A 17,153-nucleotide genomic window follows, 5' to 3' on the forward strand; every position below is an offset into this window, starting at 1 on the left:
TGCTCATAAAATATTGAATACCCTCTGCTTTGAGTGAGGGTTGGACCAGGTAAAGTTCCTGAGATCCCTTCAATCCAAAGCCATGATTCTGTGAATATCACAGTGTTTGTTCTATTTTTCTGCTATGGATAAGATTGCTTACCTCTGGGAAAGCCTGCCAGATTTTTTCATAGCTCTGACAGTTCTTCATTAAAAATAACTGCTTATACATGTTCATGGCCAGAAGGAGGAGGAATAAACATAAAATATTTTGAAGTGGTTGTTAAAAAAACCTTAATGAGCATATTCAGAATCATGCACTAAAAACATAAGAGCTTGTTGAAGCCACTTCCTCTGGAAGGATTCTGTACTGTGCTCGCACCTTATCCACCCATTGCAGCTGTTCTAGCCTCAGGAGAGAAAAAGGCATTTGGAGGTTGTTCACTGTGGTGCAATTTTGTTTTTCAGTTCTCTTCAGTTTGTGTTCTGTGTTGTAGCATTCTGAACTTTTTTGTTACCTTTTATTCATTTGTTTGAGATATATCCCCATCATTTGAATGTAATCACATTTGCAGAGTCCAAATAAATAATTAAATGTGAAGTACTTCTCCAACCTGGCCTGTAGAAATTCTGTGTGTGATTGTGGGCTTTATCAAGTCTTATTGCTGTGACATCATGATTTGTAACAGATACAAAATCCTTTGGTGGTTTTTAAAGTTGCTGTCTCCTGCTTCCCCTGTGAATCTGCTACAAAGCCCCCAGTTTTAGTTGTCCCTTCATTTGCTTGGCTTTCTTGGATGGCATAAATTGGTCATACTGGCTTAGTTCCCTCCATCTGCAGTAGAAGAGAAACGACTCCTGGAGGTGGCACATGCCTGTCCTTCTCTGGGACCTGCTTGGGTCACCCTCACCCCTGCAAGGTGGTGAGAAGACTTTGGATTTTGAGGTAGGGTATTTTTTGACTAGGGTCTTGTATCCTAAGGAAGCAAGGCTGAAGTTGATGATGGGTATGGTAGCACTGCTTTTTGCTGTAGTATCCCTTGGTTTATGCCCAAATGATTGGTGCCCAGCTAACCACACCAGACTTCTTTATGAGTCCTGGAAGCAGATTTAACATGTTCAGGAATTCACGGCCTTTATTGTTTCTTCCTTGTCATTCTCTGTGATGTTGTGTTAATCACTCAAATAGAAGAATTAAGGAATTTGATTAGGAGCTGATATATCAATTTGTGTCAGCAAATTTTAAAATTTCTTTAATAGAAGCCAAATCTGTGGTATAAAATGGCAGGTAACAGTAAAACCAAGCATACAACAATTTGTATTTATACTGTCACAAGGGTGAATAACTGTGCCATGAGCTTAGTAAATACACCATTATGCAAATGACAGATACTGGTGATTTGAAGTGCTAACAAGAGATATGCACAGTGCATCAAGGAGGATACCTGTATCAAGATGACTGCTTTTTCTCTGAACTCTTTCCAGAGCTCTGAGAAGCCCCTGTTCTTGCCAGTCAATCCAGCTATCATATCTCAGAAAGCATTTTAACTGTCGGTATTTAGCCCGTGGTGTGCTACAAATGCAGAAACTGACACATGTCATTAAACTGGTTCTAACAGCAATCACGGAGGCTTTTCTTAGCGTGTAACTGAGCATACACTTGCAGCATGTGATACTGAGAAATTGTTTAGCTCCTTGAATATCCTGTGCTCATTTTTACTTCTATTTCTAGGACATCTTTTTAGGAAAGGTGAAAAGGATGAGGACAGAAAAATCATACTAAATCCACTTAGCCATTTAAAAAACTGAATTTTAAATTTCAGAGCTTATCAACTGCTTTTGTGAGTTGTTTGAGCCCAGTCATTTCTCGACTTAGTGTATCTTCCTTTTAAGATCTTGATAAAAGTTTTACTGTGTCATTAGTCCTAGATTATTGCTCTCAGAGTCATTGGAGTATTATGGACATAGTTCTAGCACGTACAAAATGCTATGTCCAATCACACGACACAGAGGTGTTATAAGGCAGTTAAGAAGATAATGATTAAAAAAAAGTCAGGTCTCAACCCTAATCCCTCTTTTACTGTACTTCTTGAAAAACTGATTTCTTAGGGCAATATCATTATTGCCCTAAGAATGTTATTATCCTTCCTGTATTTTGATGTATATTGAAGTATTTATATATTGTTGTTGTTAATACTGTGATGAATGCAAGAGAAAGCAGTTTTGAATACATGCTTTGGATGATTTTCTCTATAACAATGCACCTTCTGAAACTGAAGCATGAGTTTTATTGTACTAAGTTTCCTTCATATTCTTGATTTTAAGCTGTGTAAAATCACACAATTGTAAAAACAGGAGTTTATTTTACAAATTAATTCTGCCAGTGGTTGCATTTTCTGTAAGATGGCATTGTAGCAGTGATAAAAGCGGCGTGAATTTATTCTGCAAGAGAAATGCATTAATATGTGTTCCAATCAATAGGCCAAAAAGCAGGAAGTTCTTGGTAGTTTAACCAAAGCATCAGAAGAGTTTCTCTGGAACCTTTGGTTCATTTTGTAAACATTTTCTGTGTACAGTAGAGATGAAAACTTCTCAAGACTCTGAAATTTGCTTGACATTTTAGAGATAGGCAATTTTAAAATCATAATAGTATCAATAAATTTTAGGAATATCTGGCATGAGCCATGTAAAGCCATGCAGACTTTGTCAGCATCCTGCTGGATCCCTGCTGTGGGCAGTGGTCCCCTTCTGCTCAGGCCTGTGCAGGGATGGGCTGTGCTGCTTCCCTCCAAGCCCTGCGTGTGACTGCAGTGCTGGCATGTGCAGCTTGTTACCTCAGCTAATCACCTGCAGCACGGCAGTGCTGATAAGAACTGAGGGAGTGGTGATAAGAACTGAGCTGTGCTCCAGCTACCTGCAGGCACTGCTTCCTGCCAGAGGGGTTTGCGTTCCACCTTCTCTTTCCTGGTCTCTCCCAGCTCCCTCTCGCTCAGAGTTGGTAACATAATTTCTTCATATTTCTGTTGCATTGTATCTCAAGAAAATTACTTTTTCCATAATGAGTCAGAAATCTGGTAAACAAAGAAAGAGACACAGAATTTTTTGCTTTTGGAGTTCTGCTGCTGCTACTGCTGGGGCTTTCTGCCTGCACTGTGCTCAAGAGTCTGAATCTTCAGCCAAGGCAGACACTGGATCCCCTCTTAATCCATTGTCTTCAGCTAATAACTCAGGTGGACTAACAAGGTCTTGCTGTATGAAGCCCAGTGCATGGAAGCCTGTGAAAAAGGTAGGACTCTTTAGGGCTGTTATATAACTTTTCTAATTTATTTTATATTGTGATAGTTGCCCTCACAGTTGAGGCTTGTATTGATCGACAAAGTGTTTTGAAAGTCAAATACAGGCCAGTCTGTCTTTCACCAGCTGTCAGCTTACTGAACAGCTCTAGCATGGCTCCTGTAGTATAGCATTTCTGTTTTGCTGCCAAAGCCTCTGTACATGTTTCAGCTAATACAATTATTAACTAAATTACTGTCCGACAGAACCACTGAATCTAAAGTGAAAATAGTCTTCTTCCTGTTCTTCTATTTTGGTTCACAACATCAAGAGCACTCTCAATTATGATTAAGATGGGCAGGACATTTCCTTTACTTTGAAGACTATAGCTCAACTGAAGCTTCTTAGATGTTTTTAGAAAACATGACCTTGTCTCTTAGAATGATCTCTGTATCCATGTTTGGGAGCTGACATGGTATCCTGCTGTGCAATTTAAGACTTCTAGTTTAGACCCAGCTCAGAGTCCTGGTAAACGCTGTGTCCACAGCATTCCTGAGATTTATAGTAATCAAGGAGAGAAATTGTTTTGTTAAACAAGAGAAATTGAAATCTGCATGTGCATACCAGCTATGCAGTATCTTTTGAGAAGGATTTGTTTCTTTTTCCTAAAACCTCTGCTGGGACCACTTCTTTTATCTGTTTTCCAAATCAAAAAAGGAATTTAAATTTCTCCTGATGAATAACAATTACTTAAAAATTTTCAATGAAGCATTTAGGCTCCTGAACTTCCTTATTTTTACCTTTTTTTTTTCTTTTTTAACATGGGCATGATAGCCTGAGTGAAGAATGTGTCCATCACTCCTCTCCCTGGGAGAGAATTCAAACTAATTTCAACATGCTGCTGATTATTAAACTTCAAGCATAATCCTACTGTGAAGCATTTCCAGTATAGTTCAATTTTGAATTACTTTGACAGATCTACAAAAGATGACAATGCAAGAAAAACATCAACCTCCTCATGTGCAATTGAAATGAAGTGCCTCATTCTTGTTTATTGGTATAACCACATAATTCACATTTTGCTTATCATGTAATGGCTCTGTAGCAGAGGGCTCCCAGTGGATGCATTCCTCCCATAAGGAAGGATGCTTCCTTTAAAGCTGTTTCTAAAATGTCTTTCCAAATTTAATTCAAGTGAAGATTGCATAGTTCCATAGATGATTTCAAGAATGCTCTACAGGTTTCTCCAGTTGGAATTCAGGAGAAATCCTTCTGATCAGTTGGCACTGTTCCTCCATTTTATTCCTTAGAGAATGGATAGGAGCACTCCTGTTTTACAGCAAAGGCTGGTAACCTTTTGCTGTTTGTCATGGAAGCTCAGAAAATGTTATACAGAGGCCAAATTTAGTACTGAGACTTGACAACTTGTTAATACCACACCACATAGTGAGTCGTCCCTGAATCCTTTTGAGGATCTGCTTTTTCTGGTCTTTCCCAAAATAGCATTAGCAACAGTCAATTCTATACAGGTCAAAATTAATTACATCAATGTTCTCCCTAAAAATAGTTTCTCATGAAAAAAAAGAGAAAAAATATTGCCTAATCTTTGATATACTCAGCTGCAATATCTTTTAAACTATACCTTTGTTTACTTGGGATCATCCACCGACCTCTTAAGTGGTCACTTCTTGCTACTAGTTTGAGTTTCTTCCAGGATCTGCTTGGACTCCAAGACAAACCAATAGTGCTTTCTGACTCTCCTGAGCCCCAGGAGTTTTCTTGTGCCTCATTAAGGTTTGCCAACATTACCTGCTGGAAACTGCTGCTGTAGATGCTCAAGTTGTTAAAGTTCTAATCCCCGCTTGACCAGCCTGGCCATCTGACCACGTGATGGTTCATTCCCTAAGAAACTGTCAAAGATGCCCAAACTGGTGCAGTTCTGACACTTGCCTTTTGAAAGACCTAAGGCCATCTTCCATGTACTAGGTTTTTGTGGCTGCATGCACAAGATTCAATATCAAAAGAGCAGACTTGGAAAGACTGAAAGAATCCCCTGAAAGTAGGATTTCTTCTGTCTGTCTTGTATAATTTAAAAAAAACCTTTGCCACCAACCAAAGCACTTCTGGGCTTGTTTTCCAGTTTGGTATTCCTCAGGGTGTCTCTGTGCCGTTTATTGCTGTTCCATGTGACTTGTTGTCAGTATTGAATTTCATCTCATTGCCTATAACCCACTTGTCTAATACATCAGCCTTGCTCTACAGCTTGTTTCTGTTGTGCATTTGCTGCCCTTCTCTTTTTGTTGGTGTTTAACTGCACATTAGGATGTAGTTGAGCTGACGTGTTCTCCAGACAGAAAACAGACATTTATGACTCATTTTGTCTCTTGTAAGCTGATCTTGGCATTTATGAATTTTCAGTCTATTGCTCTATTACAGTGTTTGCTTTGTATATTCTTGTCCCTTGCAACAGTCTTTTTGGAAATGATACATTTTAAGCAGTGATTTCCTTAAAATCAGATCAGCTTATGCATTCTTTTCATAGGGAAATAAAAAGAAAAAGTCAGGATAAAATAGTTTAAGGTATTCCAGAACATTGGTAAAATAGAATTGCCTATAAATTTTTTTTTTCATGTCCTTGTAATCAGCTTAAGTTTTGGGTTGTTTTGTAAGTTGCCAACATTTTTTTAAGCTGTATGGAAGTTAGTATTATTGTTGTTACTGGATTCTACTATCTATGCAGCTGTGTCAGTCTTCTAAATAGGAGTTCAGACATTTTATGGGATGCAGGTATAATACAGGAGTTTTTATTGATGATGGAATCTTCACTTTCTTCTCACTGCTTTGTGTGGTACTTCCTGGAACCTGCTGTACCGTGGGAATCTTTTGGATGAGTCTGCTGGCTTCTGGTCTTTTATTCTCTTTATCAGAGCTGCTTCACAGTGTGTGTATTTGCTTATTTAAAACTGTTTCTCTAAGACTGATGCCTGCAGAAGTCACTTGAGGAGCCTGTGCTCCGTTGCTCCCAGGTAGTAATGTTTGCCTTTCATAACGAAGTAGGGAGGGGAGTAAAGATTGCTTGTGCTGCTGGGGTACAGTTCTACTTCAAAGCTAATTTATTTTACTAAGTAAATAGTACTTATTTTTCTTAGGTAACTAACTGTATGTGAATAGCAAGTGTGATGTAGCAGGTGAGAAGGGAGTCAGCTTTCCCAGTGGAGAGAGAAGGAGCTCTGGGTTCTCTCTCTGTAGGGTATAGGGTAATCAGTCTGAAATCATGATAAGTGATTGGAGTGTTCAGAAAAGTGTTCTATAACTGTAGATTATATTCACAAGCACTTGCTTTATAATGAAAACTCAAGAACCTCTGCTTAGTTCATCTGAAGGAAAGTCAGAAGATGGTATAGTCACAGACTATAAATATGTAGGGATTGATTTCAGAAACTAGAAAGCTTGTTTATTTAGTAGAAAAAGGCTTTGTTTTCCAAGTCAGATAGAAATCTTAATTTTGAAGATGGGTACTAATATAATAAACATTTAGGAAGAGTAGTGGGACATGTTGTAGTTGGCAAATCAGGGTAATAAATTAGTATTTCCTATGTAAAAAGTATAATGACATATAAAGATTCTACTTGAGAATGTCAAAATACATCATAATCTCTGATCCATCTTCTAATATAATGGCTTTAAACTGCTCTTTGGAAGCTGAAAACTCCTGGAAAGCAATTTATAGATTTTTAAAAATCCCTCTTTTTATTGCACTGCTTTGCTACTGCTTTTAATTTCCCTTTTAATGCTGTAATTTAAAAAGAGGAATGCAGGGAATATTCTGTGTACGGAAAAGCCTTTTAGACTTTGAGCACATTAAACCTCGTTACAGAGAAGCACTTGTAGTTAGATGTTAAATCAAGTGCTATGCAAAGTGACCATGAAGTACTGCTGATGAAGGTGGTGATAGTACAGACTAAAACCATATTCCCAGATAGGTGTGGAATGCCAAAGTAGATGCCTATCTCCAAGGAGAAAACTAGCTAGGGCAGTCCCAGCTTTCAGCTCAGAGTATTTCCTATTACTCATTTTACTGTATGAAAAAATAATAAGATTCAGGTGCCAATAGAACTTAGATTAATGTGGTAAGAGGCACACGATCAATAGGAGATGACATTTATTCAGGATTTCTTATGAAACTTGCATTTAATATGACTGAATTGTCTGTTATGTTCCATGTGAACCTTTTGTTTAAAATATTTTAGTTACTGGAACAAAAATTTTGAAGAGGCACACATGATTCTCTTTTAAAAAGGAGCAAAGCTGTACTTTCTTAGACTGCACCTAAGCAGTCTGATTTCCTTATTGTATGAACTTTGGGAAATTCTCTATTATTACAAAATAATTGACAGGCAGAGGGATAAACAGGTATTCTTAAGACAAGTCAGTTTCTTTCTATAATGGGAAAAGAAGGACTTGCAGATCATCCAGACATCTTTAAAAACAGAGACCATCTAGATCAAAATCTACATGGGAACATGTCGTTGTCAGAATGTTTTTATAATTACAGAAGTCTTTGAAAACTGTGGTTCTTGCATAAAAATCTGTTAAAATTAATGGTGCTATGAGATAAAAGGGATATGATAGGCTACAAATGAAGTATTTCAATTCCAGAAAGAGACTTCGGAGTTATCACTGATGATTGTATGAAAAAGTCACCTTAGTACCATGCAGTAATAAAAAAAGTAAATGAAATGTTGGGTATTATCAAAGAGGTAGGAGCAAATAACATAAAAAATTATCTGAGTATATTTATTTTGTATAATTCTAATTTTGGGGGGGCTTCTGTTTTCCTTGTCTTAGAAAGGATGTAGCATAAGTAAAAAAAGGAAAAGAGTAGCAAAGCATCAAAAGGAACAATCTAGTCATCTATAAGGATAGATAACTTAAAAATAAAACAGAAAAAAAAAAGTCTGAGGGAAAATATGATAAAGATAAAAAGTGAAAATGAAGTTAAGAGGGTTCTCAAGTACAAATTCTGCAATAGATACCTAATTTTAAATCTGTCCAGTAAAATTTCCTCTAAAGTTGTGAAAGGCACTGACACAACTGACACTGTGGATAAAATGCTCTTTTTGAAGGCTCAAAAAGAAAATTACCTAAAAGCAGAGTTAAATGGATTTGCAAAGAGCAGGTGGCATGAAGCTGTTACAGAGAGTGGCTCAGGAAGCCCTTGACTGTCAGGTTCTGAAATGGTTTTCTGGGGAAATTACTGGGCATATGTCTAATTCCTAGGTGCCCATCTGTCAGTTTTTACTGCTGGTAAGACTCTTGACCAGTTGGGCCTTTGCTCTCATCCAGTATAGCAACTTTTGGTTGTGTGAGCTATCAGAATAATTTATCTCTCTCTGTAGCGCACTGTGCTATTTGATGTTATTGAATAAATTACACTAGGGAGAAAAAAGAATGAGAATAAATGTCTCGAGGATGTTTGGAAGCCTGGCAAGAGTGCAAGTAAAATGCGGGGAATAGAATCTCAATTTCTGGTCTTTAATGTCACTCAGCAATCATGATCACCTGGGCTAGAAATCTCCAGCTCTCATAAGGAAATGCAATCTGATAGATTCATCCCCTGAGAGTTGCGTCAGTCATGAGATGATCAGAGTGGCAGGAATTAATCTTGAAATGTATCTGGAAAGGACTAATGGTTAAATTAATAGTCTCAGAGAATGTGATTAATGATACAAGTAACAGGTAAATTCCCAGCTGCTGCCCTAAGGCATTTCTGGATTAGAAATGTTCTTGGTTTTTTTTTTTTGCTATACAGTTTTTTTCCTGTGTGCAGTAGACACAATGCTGTCCATCTTGGAACCACAGATGGTTCATCTTGTGTTCTGGTGCAGTTGGGAAATGGCAGGAGTGCTGGCAAGTTGGGTTTTGTCTGGTGTTAATTTTTATACCATACATCACTGCTGTCACTTAAATTCAAGTAATGAAGGACTTGAAAAACTTAATTGACAATTGCTAATTTGGCTTTGAGCCTCAGAAACCAGCACAAAAAGATACATTTTGTTTTCTGGTTCTTGAAATTCAAAGCAAGTAAGTAGTTATATATTCATAGCATAACCACTTAATTTGCTTTTGCCTATGAGTTAGTTCACTTCTTTCATAATTTTCAGTGTTAATTTTTCTCTTGTTTCAGCCTATTTCTTCACCTGCTCATTTTTACCTTTGTTGCAGTGTTCAATTTTTATCAACTTTTATCCTTCAACTTCAGCAACCATAATCAGATGAAGTAGAATGCACTGTAAAATACAATTTTCTACTTGTTTTTTTTGCTGTTGGGAAAAGAAAAACTGCAGAAGAAAACTACTGGCATGTCTGTCAAGCTGGTGCCCTGATTCCAGCAGCAGCTGGAGCAGAGGGTTGGGGAAGAGGACAAACCCAGGCCAAAGAGCTGTGATATTTTCTCTGAGGGCTTTCAGAGATTTCTGCCTATTCCAGTACAGGGATTCCAGAGCTGGAGGTGACTTGTGTGTTTAATAATGCCGAATCCATGAGTTTTCATGAGCTTGGACTGCATTCTTTTAGTGGCAAGGATTCAACAGTCAAAGAGCAGCTTCTGCTTGTTTGTAGCCTAATGAAGGGGAGGAGAGTTGGGGTTATGGGAGCTGTTCTTCTGCATTTTGTTCAAAGTTTTTTTTAAATGCAAAACAGTGTTGGAAAGAGAATTCAGTGTATTTTTAAAGGAAATAGCCTTCCCTTGGATTGAGGAGTCAGATTTGTCTTTTCTGTTCTGTTGTTGCCTCTGTTTTATTTTAGTTCCTTACTCCATAGAGGCAGACAGGGACTAGGCCAGGTTAGAGAATCTTGGCAAGGAGCAGCTTGGACAGTGGCCTGGGAGTGGAAAGTTTGGAGCATCACTTGTCAAAGGCAGCCTGAACCTCGGAACTCCACTCATGGCCTCACCAAGGTTATAAGAGTGTGGCTAAAGGTTGGTATCTTCTTGTTCTGAGGATACAGCTTTTTCAGTAGTTGTGGTGGGGAGGTGAACAAATGCAGACCATAACCTCACTTCCTTTTTTCCTTTAAACTGTTGAAAGATTTAATTGATGTCTCTTAGCCTCTCAGTGTTTAAGGACTTCAAACATTAGTAGAAATGTGTTGTGTAGTGTTGTTGGTTTTAGAGATTATAAAAAAGGAAATTGCACAATTTTCTTGCAATAGTTGGGACTCCTGAGGGTCTGATTAATCCTGTTTTGCTTTTTCTGAATTGTATATTTAGAAGTCAAACCCCTTGTCTTAGTCCTTTCTACAGACGTTTTTTGTAATGAAGAATTCAAAATTTCAACCATATTATATATTATATATTATACTTTAGATAAGATAACATTCATGTGCAAAGTTTCCATATGTTATGAATAATGGTTCTTGAAGATTTACTCAATTTAAAAACAGTCTAATTAATTAAGTTTTTTTTTAACTTTTGGAGAAGAGTAGTGTGATAGTTTGACAAGTAATTGATAGGTTTCTAGTATTGAGTGAGATCACTTTTCAGTATCAGAGCTAGATAGGTATAGGACTTCTTTGATATTTAAATTAACTAGAAATAACAGAACAGGCATTCTGTCTAGGTTTACTTATTTCCTGAATAATAGAAAAATTATTGCAAATTATGTGTTCTGAGAAACAGGTAAACACTACCCAGTCTTTAACACATTGTATTTTGATTTAATAACGTTCCTAGGAGTGAACAGTTCATCACATCTCAGTTTCCTAGCACAGCATACCCTTTCTACTGTGAATATCAAAAACTAAAATATTGACACCTGAGAGCTGCTATTATTTTTCTATAATAAAGTCTTAGAATATGTTTTTTCTTTGTCTTGGCTCTTTCAGATGCTAAAACCCTGCTTGGGCTTCTTTGTGGATACATTAGCATTATAATGAAAGCTATTATTCTTAAGGCTGATCTTATTTAAAAGGAGCTTTCTAGGCCTTGCTTTAAGTTGCAAATTAAATGCATTAAATTCATTCTCAATAGCACTTATGAATTTAATGAGGAGCCTTGCAATTCTGCTTTGAGCTGAGAGTGTTGAGTTGCTTGGTGAATACAGATGATTGACCTGCTGCAAAGGGTTCAGTATTGGACTTTTGCTTAGTATTTGAAAAAATAAAAGTCACAAGTTAGTTTTATTAAAAGTAATATTGACTTTGTGTACATGTTTTATGTTATGGATCTGGAGTATGACTGAGATTAAACTCAGTCCCTGAGAGATGTGACAGGACAAATTAATTTGAGCAAAGTCCTTCTGAATACCTCACCTCAAAGGCAAGGCTTCAAGGGTCCAGTTTTTGATCTTAGCAGAGAGAGAACAGGTTGGTTGCTGCAACTTTTGTTCTATTGAGGCTGTTGTTTGTATTTGCATGAGATTCTTAGCACCTGAAAATTTTACTCATTGAGCAACTATATATACTATACTATAGATACTGTGTGGTAGCATTGGTAATAGTTTTGTAGGTCCAGGTTGCCAGTTTCTGCCTTGTGGTTGTTCATTTGTCTCATACACAAAACTCTAGTTTTGCTACAGTCTGCCTCAGCACGTAAGAGTCTGTCAGTGCTGCTTTACTTTGGCTTGGGTAACTGTGGTGCACATTGCTCCTAGGCTGTTTTTGTAGATAAAGATTGCAGTGAAGAATTGAAAGAGTAAATACACACTGTGTTTGTCTTCAAATCAGTTCAGGTCATGCTCGCCATCTGTGATTTTACTGATATTCTGCTGTCTTTGTTTTCCCCCTTCAAAGCTATTTATTTATATTTTTAGTTCAGAGTTTTAAGTTCATTTGAGTTCATTGTAAAATGCTGTGGGGTTTGAGGAGGAAACTAGGTTAGAGAATCAATTTGTTGACTGAGTTAAAAAAAACCCAACACCACAAAATCAAGCAACCTCATAACCCCTACAGTTTAGAATATTTAATATGCTAATGTTGTGTCTTTAAAATACTCTTCTCACACAGATAAGATTTTCAGGAGCTGTGGTTCACTCTGAAAAAGGTGAGAGCCAAGGTTATGTCACAGGCATTCAGACTAGTCCTTTTAATCCACAAGGTCTGGGTGGGTATGTCTTTTCAGGGATCCAAAAACCTTTCATAACTTCATTACAGTACTTACTTGAACTGATGTTACAGCTCCAAGGTGAACTTGCCTGTCCTCAAAATCTCCTTGTTAAACCATTGTGTACTAACTTACCCCTCCTTATGTAGGCAGACCCTGACCAGCTTCAGACTCAGCTTCTTTGTTGCTGTGCTTTCTGAACAAACTCTCTTGGGAGAGACCTGGGTGTCATCCAGGTATAGGTCTAGGGGTTTTATTCTTTCATTCTTGGGACACCATGGTAATCAGTCTTTGCTCTGTCATGGCAAGGTACAAGAAAGGGGCAGGAGTCAGTAACACAAATCAGAAACCCAAAGTCATCTTTGCATCAGTGCAGAATGTTAGGAAGGCTTAATCCTAACCACCCATGGGTTGGTGCCATCCTGATTAATCTTATAATTTCCCTGGTCAGGTAATAGTGAATTGTTCTTCTGTTAGTGGTATTGTCTTGTTTGGCAGTTCTGCTTCCCATTCCGTGTATTCAGCATATTTTGCTCTCTACACTGGCTTATCAACAATGACAGGACTCCTGCCTGGCCTGAGTTAGGGCTTGTGTCTGTGCAGTTCTCAAAATTCAGATGCATTCTTCAATACTTGACTTGCAACATGATTGCTTATGTTCAGGTAGTTCTACATGGTTTTAGTTCTTGTGAAACTTGGTAGTTTTGATTTGATTTCTTTGGAACTCCAGAGTTGGAGCTGTAGGAAAGTACTTGTGCTATGTTTCATTTTCAAATGCTCTTGAAGCTACATTTTGTTTAAAGTAGTGCAGAAATACACTCAGTAAAAATATGCATGTCTTTAAATTTATAGCTTAACAGCGCAAGTCACTGACATCGTGGCACTGAGGACCTGCCAAGGCCACGGGCTGGCACTGACTTAGGGAGCAATAGGACAGAGGTGGTGCATGGGTTTAGTGCTAGCTGTGTGTTCAGTTAGATCCTCTGGGCAGCACACTTGGATAGCACGGATTGGGAATGAGGATGAGTGGCAGTTGTGCTTTGTTCTTGTCACTGTCAGACTCCATGAAACAGTCTATAAATCCCTGAAGGTATGTTGAGATGGGTATTGACTTTTGTGGTTTTGAGGAAGATGGATGCAAAGTTCTGAAAATAGCACCCTTCACTAGTGACATGTCCTGTGGCATTCTAGGATGTAGTTCAGGAAAAAGATACAAAATTGCACTGCCAGACCTTAACCTATATATCTCTAGAAAGAATCTATGCCTTTTAAAGTCAGCTTTGTCAGTGTATATTGGATCAAAATTGTTTCTTACTGCTTTTAAATTTTTGTGCACTTTGGAAGATATTTTATTTCCTACTTTCAAGAAGAGATGATGGATATGGACTTGTTTTCATCAGTCAAGTCACATTAACAGAAGTTACTGATTTTGTAGTATCTGCTTGAAGGCAGTGGGAGGGGTGAAGTACGAAATTATTTTTGGAGTATTCTTCTGGCCATTAGAATTGCTTTTTGAAGTCATGAAAGTTGGTGATCAAAGCTTTAAAAAAGACCTTTGCAGAAGACATTGCTGGTGAAATATTAGGATTATTTTCCCTTTCTATGAGTATTGTTGTTACTCAGCTGTTGAGTGGGTGGTAGAGAATGTGGAAAGAAAATGATTCTTGAAGAAAAACTACTTATAGAAGATTGCTGGTACTTTAACAGATTGCTGCAAAGTGTGCACTGTATATTTGATGCAGTAATTTAAAGAATAAAATATTGATGATTCAGCTTTGTGTTAGCAACAAATTGTTCAGAGTTGGTATTTAATATGAAAGCACAACCTGATCCTGAACCCCCTCTGGTTATGAAAAATCACTTAGCACTTGATATTAAAGTAGAGCAGCTCATGCTAGTAATTAAAGCAGTCTCTGGAGAACACTTGCTTTCTGCAGTCAAAATATGATCTGCCAAACCTGTGCAGCTTCAGTTACACAACTGCATTTTCTGGCTTTGGGTTGTGCATGTGTCCCACTGCTTTGCAATGACGTCTTAAGTTTTAGCTTTCATATATTTCAGATTTTGTACTGCATTTGTCTATAACTCTGAACTTCATATAAAGTGTTAGCAAGTTCTCTTCAGGGTTTAGTCAGACAAAACAATCCTTTTCCATCCAGCCTGAGAACCAAGGACACCATTGCAGCTTCAGGCCCAAAAAGTGTAACCAGGGAGATGAGAGCAAACTGGGAGGATGGGACTGCATAACCTGAAGCTGTAACTGGACAATTAACGCCGCTATGGAAATGGACCAAAACTTACAAAAGTGTGAAAACTTGTGACCCTCGTCCATCTTGGGTGTAGCCTCGGCCAGGCTCTTGTACTGCACAAGGTGTATCCTTAGAAGGCCTTTCAATAAATGCCTGCTTTATTCCTCTAACACTGTCTAGCCTCTGTCCCAGGTAGCCTCTCAAGGCATCTGCAAGAGTTTTTTTATTCTACCAGTGTGACTCCAAGGCAGGCTCTGCCTTTCCTCCCATGAGAATATAATTCAGATTGAGAGATCCCCATATCTCTCAAATATCTGATTAATCTCTTTTAATAACATTCTTCTCGTATTCTCTTCCTTTTCTTGTGTTTTTCATTATATTTTCATTTTGTTTACACCATGGTTGTTCTATATAAGCATTACTATGCTTTGATTAAGCTGTAGTCACTTTCTGTACTGGCATACCACTGAAATTTCAATGCAGCCTGAGCTTTTTCACTGGAGAGTCTCAAGGCACACTATGCAGCATGGATTAGGTATTTTGCCTATACCTCTCGTACCTTGACTGTGTTTTGGTGCTTGGACCGTTGCTTTTGGAACTACAATTGCCTTCAAGTTTTTGTTTTCATTGTTAATGCCTTATTGATATCACCTCAGGGACCAAAGGCATGATGACTGCAAGGAAAAAAAATCATGCCCTTAGCAGTTTTCTGCTGCATAATGTTCCTTCTTTTACACTGAAATCAAAAGGTCTGAAAGCACATTACAGATATGTGAATTCCTTTGCCTCGTCTTTTGCATTGTCTTTCCCCTTTTCTGCTTGGAGGAGAATATAGGAAGCCAGACAGCTGAGTTTCCAAGAATGTGGTATTCGGCATCTCTTCCCCTTGCCCTTAATTTTCTTTCTTAGCACTCTTAAAAGCTAATTTATTTTCGTTTAGTCAACATGCAACTTGGTCTATGTGTTTTCAACAAAGTTGATGTCTCCAGGAATAAAATGTTCCTTTTGAAGCTGGAACATCATGTATTTTGGGATTTATTATGTATGCAAGACAAAAGCCTTATACCCCAAGCTCCTCTTCTGCTTCTTTTCTACATTTTAATGTAATAGACATTCATATTGTCTAATAGTAATTAGACAATGTCGTGCTGGGTACTGATATGGAAGTAAGATGGATGGTATAAATGCATCCTGCTAAACCTCAAGCAGTCTTGAATATCTCTGGAAAAGAAATGTTTGTGGTCTAAAAAAGCTGCCATTTAGCAGGCTGTTGCCAAAGAGGATACTGATACAGGGCCTTCAGCTCCATCCCAGTAATCCCTGCAGGCTGAAGAGTGTACCTGAGAGCTGCTCAGTATTAATGCATCTGTGGATATTTCTCAGAGGAGAAGAAGTTATGATGTGCTGGTTTTGAGCTATTTATCTTGCACATTCACAACATGCTTATCTTCATCTCTGCTTTTGCCCTTCAGTATCAAAACCCACAGCTCCTGGGATGTCTGGAACAGAACAGCCTGGGTGCACCTGCCCAAATGTGTCAGGGGGATCCAGTCCTCCAGCTCCTGAATTCTTCACAGGCCAAATACATCCCTGCTGTGTGCCTGCACAAGTCTGAGAATGTTGGTATGGCCAACACATTTCTGGTTTCATGTCACTGGCCAGAAACATTTCTGTCTCTGCGTTATGGATATTGCATTAATGAAACGTTCGGCAGCTCTTGATTACATCCCTTCTGGACAGAAGATGAGACATGGCAGCTCTTGGTGATTAGAGAAGCATCTGTCAGTACCTATTTATCTCTTAATATTCATGCTAAAAATAACTGGAAATGTTTGTACTTAGGTCTGTATGTCTGTTCTTTTGTTCTGCATGTAAAAATTCTGCTGTCTCATAATTTAAATATTCACATTTGCTGCAGGAAGGTGTAATGTGAGATGGAGAATAACCATGTTTTAATGCTGTGAACTGATGAAACCTCTCCATGTTAACTAAATACAGTACAGCTGACCTAATCAAGTTGTTTCCTGTGGGCTGGTGTCCTTCATTCTGATCATACCCAGCAGCAGAAATCCAGATCCACAGCATATTCCTGGAACAGACCCACTGGGCAAGAGGCAGGTGGTTCATGCTGGGCAGATGCTGGATGTGTGTACCTGCTGAGAAGACTCTGTGGCCACTGGTTTGAGCCCACTTCTTCCCTCTGTAAGGCTGGGAATATAAGTGTATTTAGCTGTCAATTTTCATATAGAAGCTGGGAAATCACCTTTGATCCTTCCCTTTTTATAGAATTTAAAATAGGCTGGTAAAGTTAAATATTCAACAATGTGATAAAATCAAGCTGTTTCCCCCTTTTGTACTTTAGGGGGGAAATGGGGGAAGGATTAATTTTGAAGCTTTTTCTGTTTTGAATATTGGAATAAAAATGTAATATAGAGATCATGCATCCTTAGCATTAATAATTGAAAGAATAACAAAAAACTCATTTAAATATTCATTTAAATATCTTAAATTAGAAAATATATATTTTAAACAGTGTGTGCCTGAAGGTTGTG

At 38.0% G+C, this 17,153-nt stretch overlaps 1 protein-coding gene across 24 annotated transcripts in view; it reads left to right on the forward strand.

Moving 5' to 3' along the window:
- The window catches only part of DLG1 (discs large MAGUK scaffold protein 1), a 139,110-nt gene that overhangs the window by 63,029 nt on the left and 58,928 nt on the right, over nucleotides 1-17,153 (forward strand). The window contains exon 1 of one of the 24 annotated variants that reach the window (XM_064385753.1): nucleotides 3,218-3,265. The exons of the other annotated variants lie outside the window; for them this stretch is intronic. Coding sequence (XP_064241823.1) covers nucleotides 3,233-3,265 — 33 coding nt within the window. The 5' untranslated portion in view covers nucleotides 3,218-3,232. Of the gene's footprint in view, nucleotides 1-3,217; nucleotides 3,266-17,153 lie in introns of those variants that run through there. 24 annotated transcript variants of the gene reach the window in all.

The sequence above is a fragment of the Passer domesticus genome, chromosome 11 (genome assembly GCF_036417665.1).
Source record: "Passer domesticus isolate bPasDom1 chromosome 11, bPasDom1.hap1, whole genome shotgun sequence".
NCBI lineage: Eukaryota > Metazoa > Chordata > Aves > Passeriformes > Passeridae > Passer > Passer domesticus.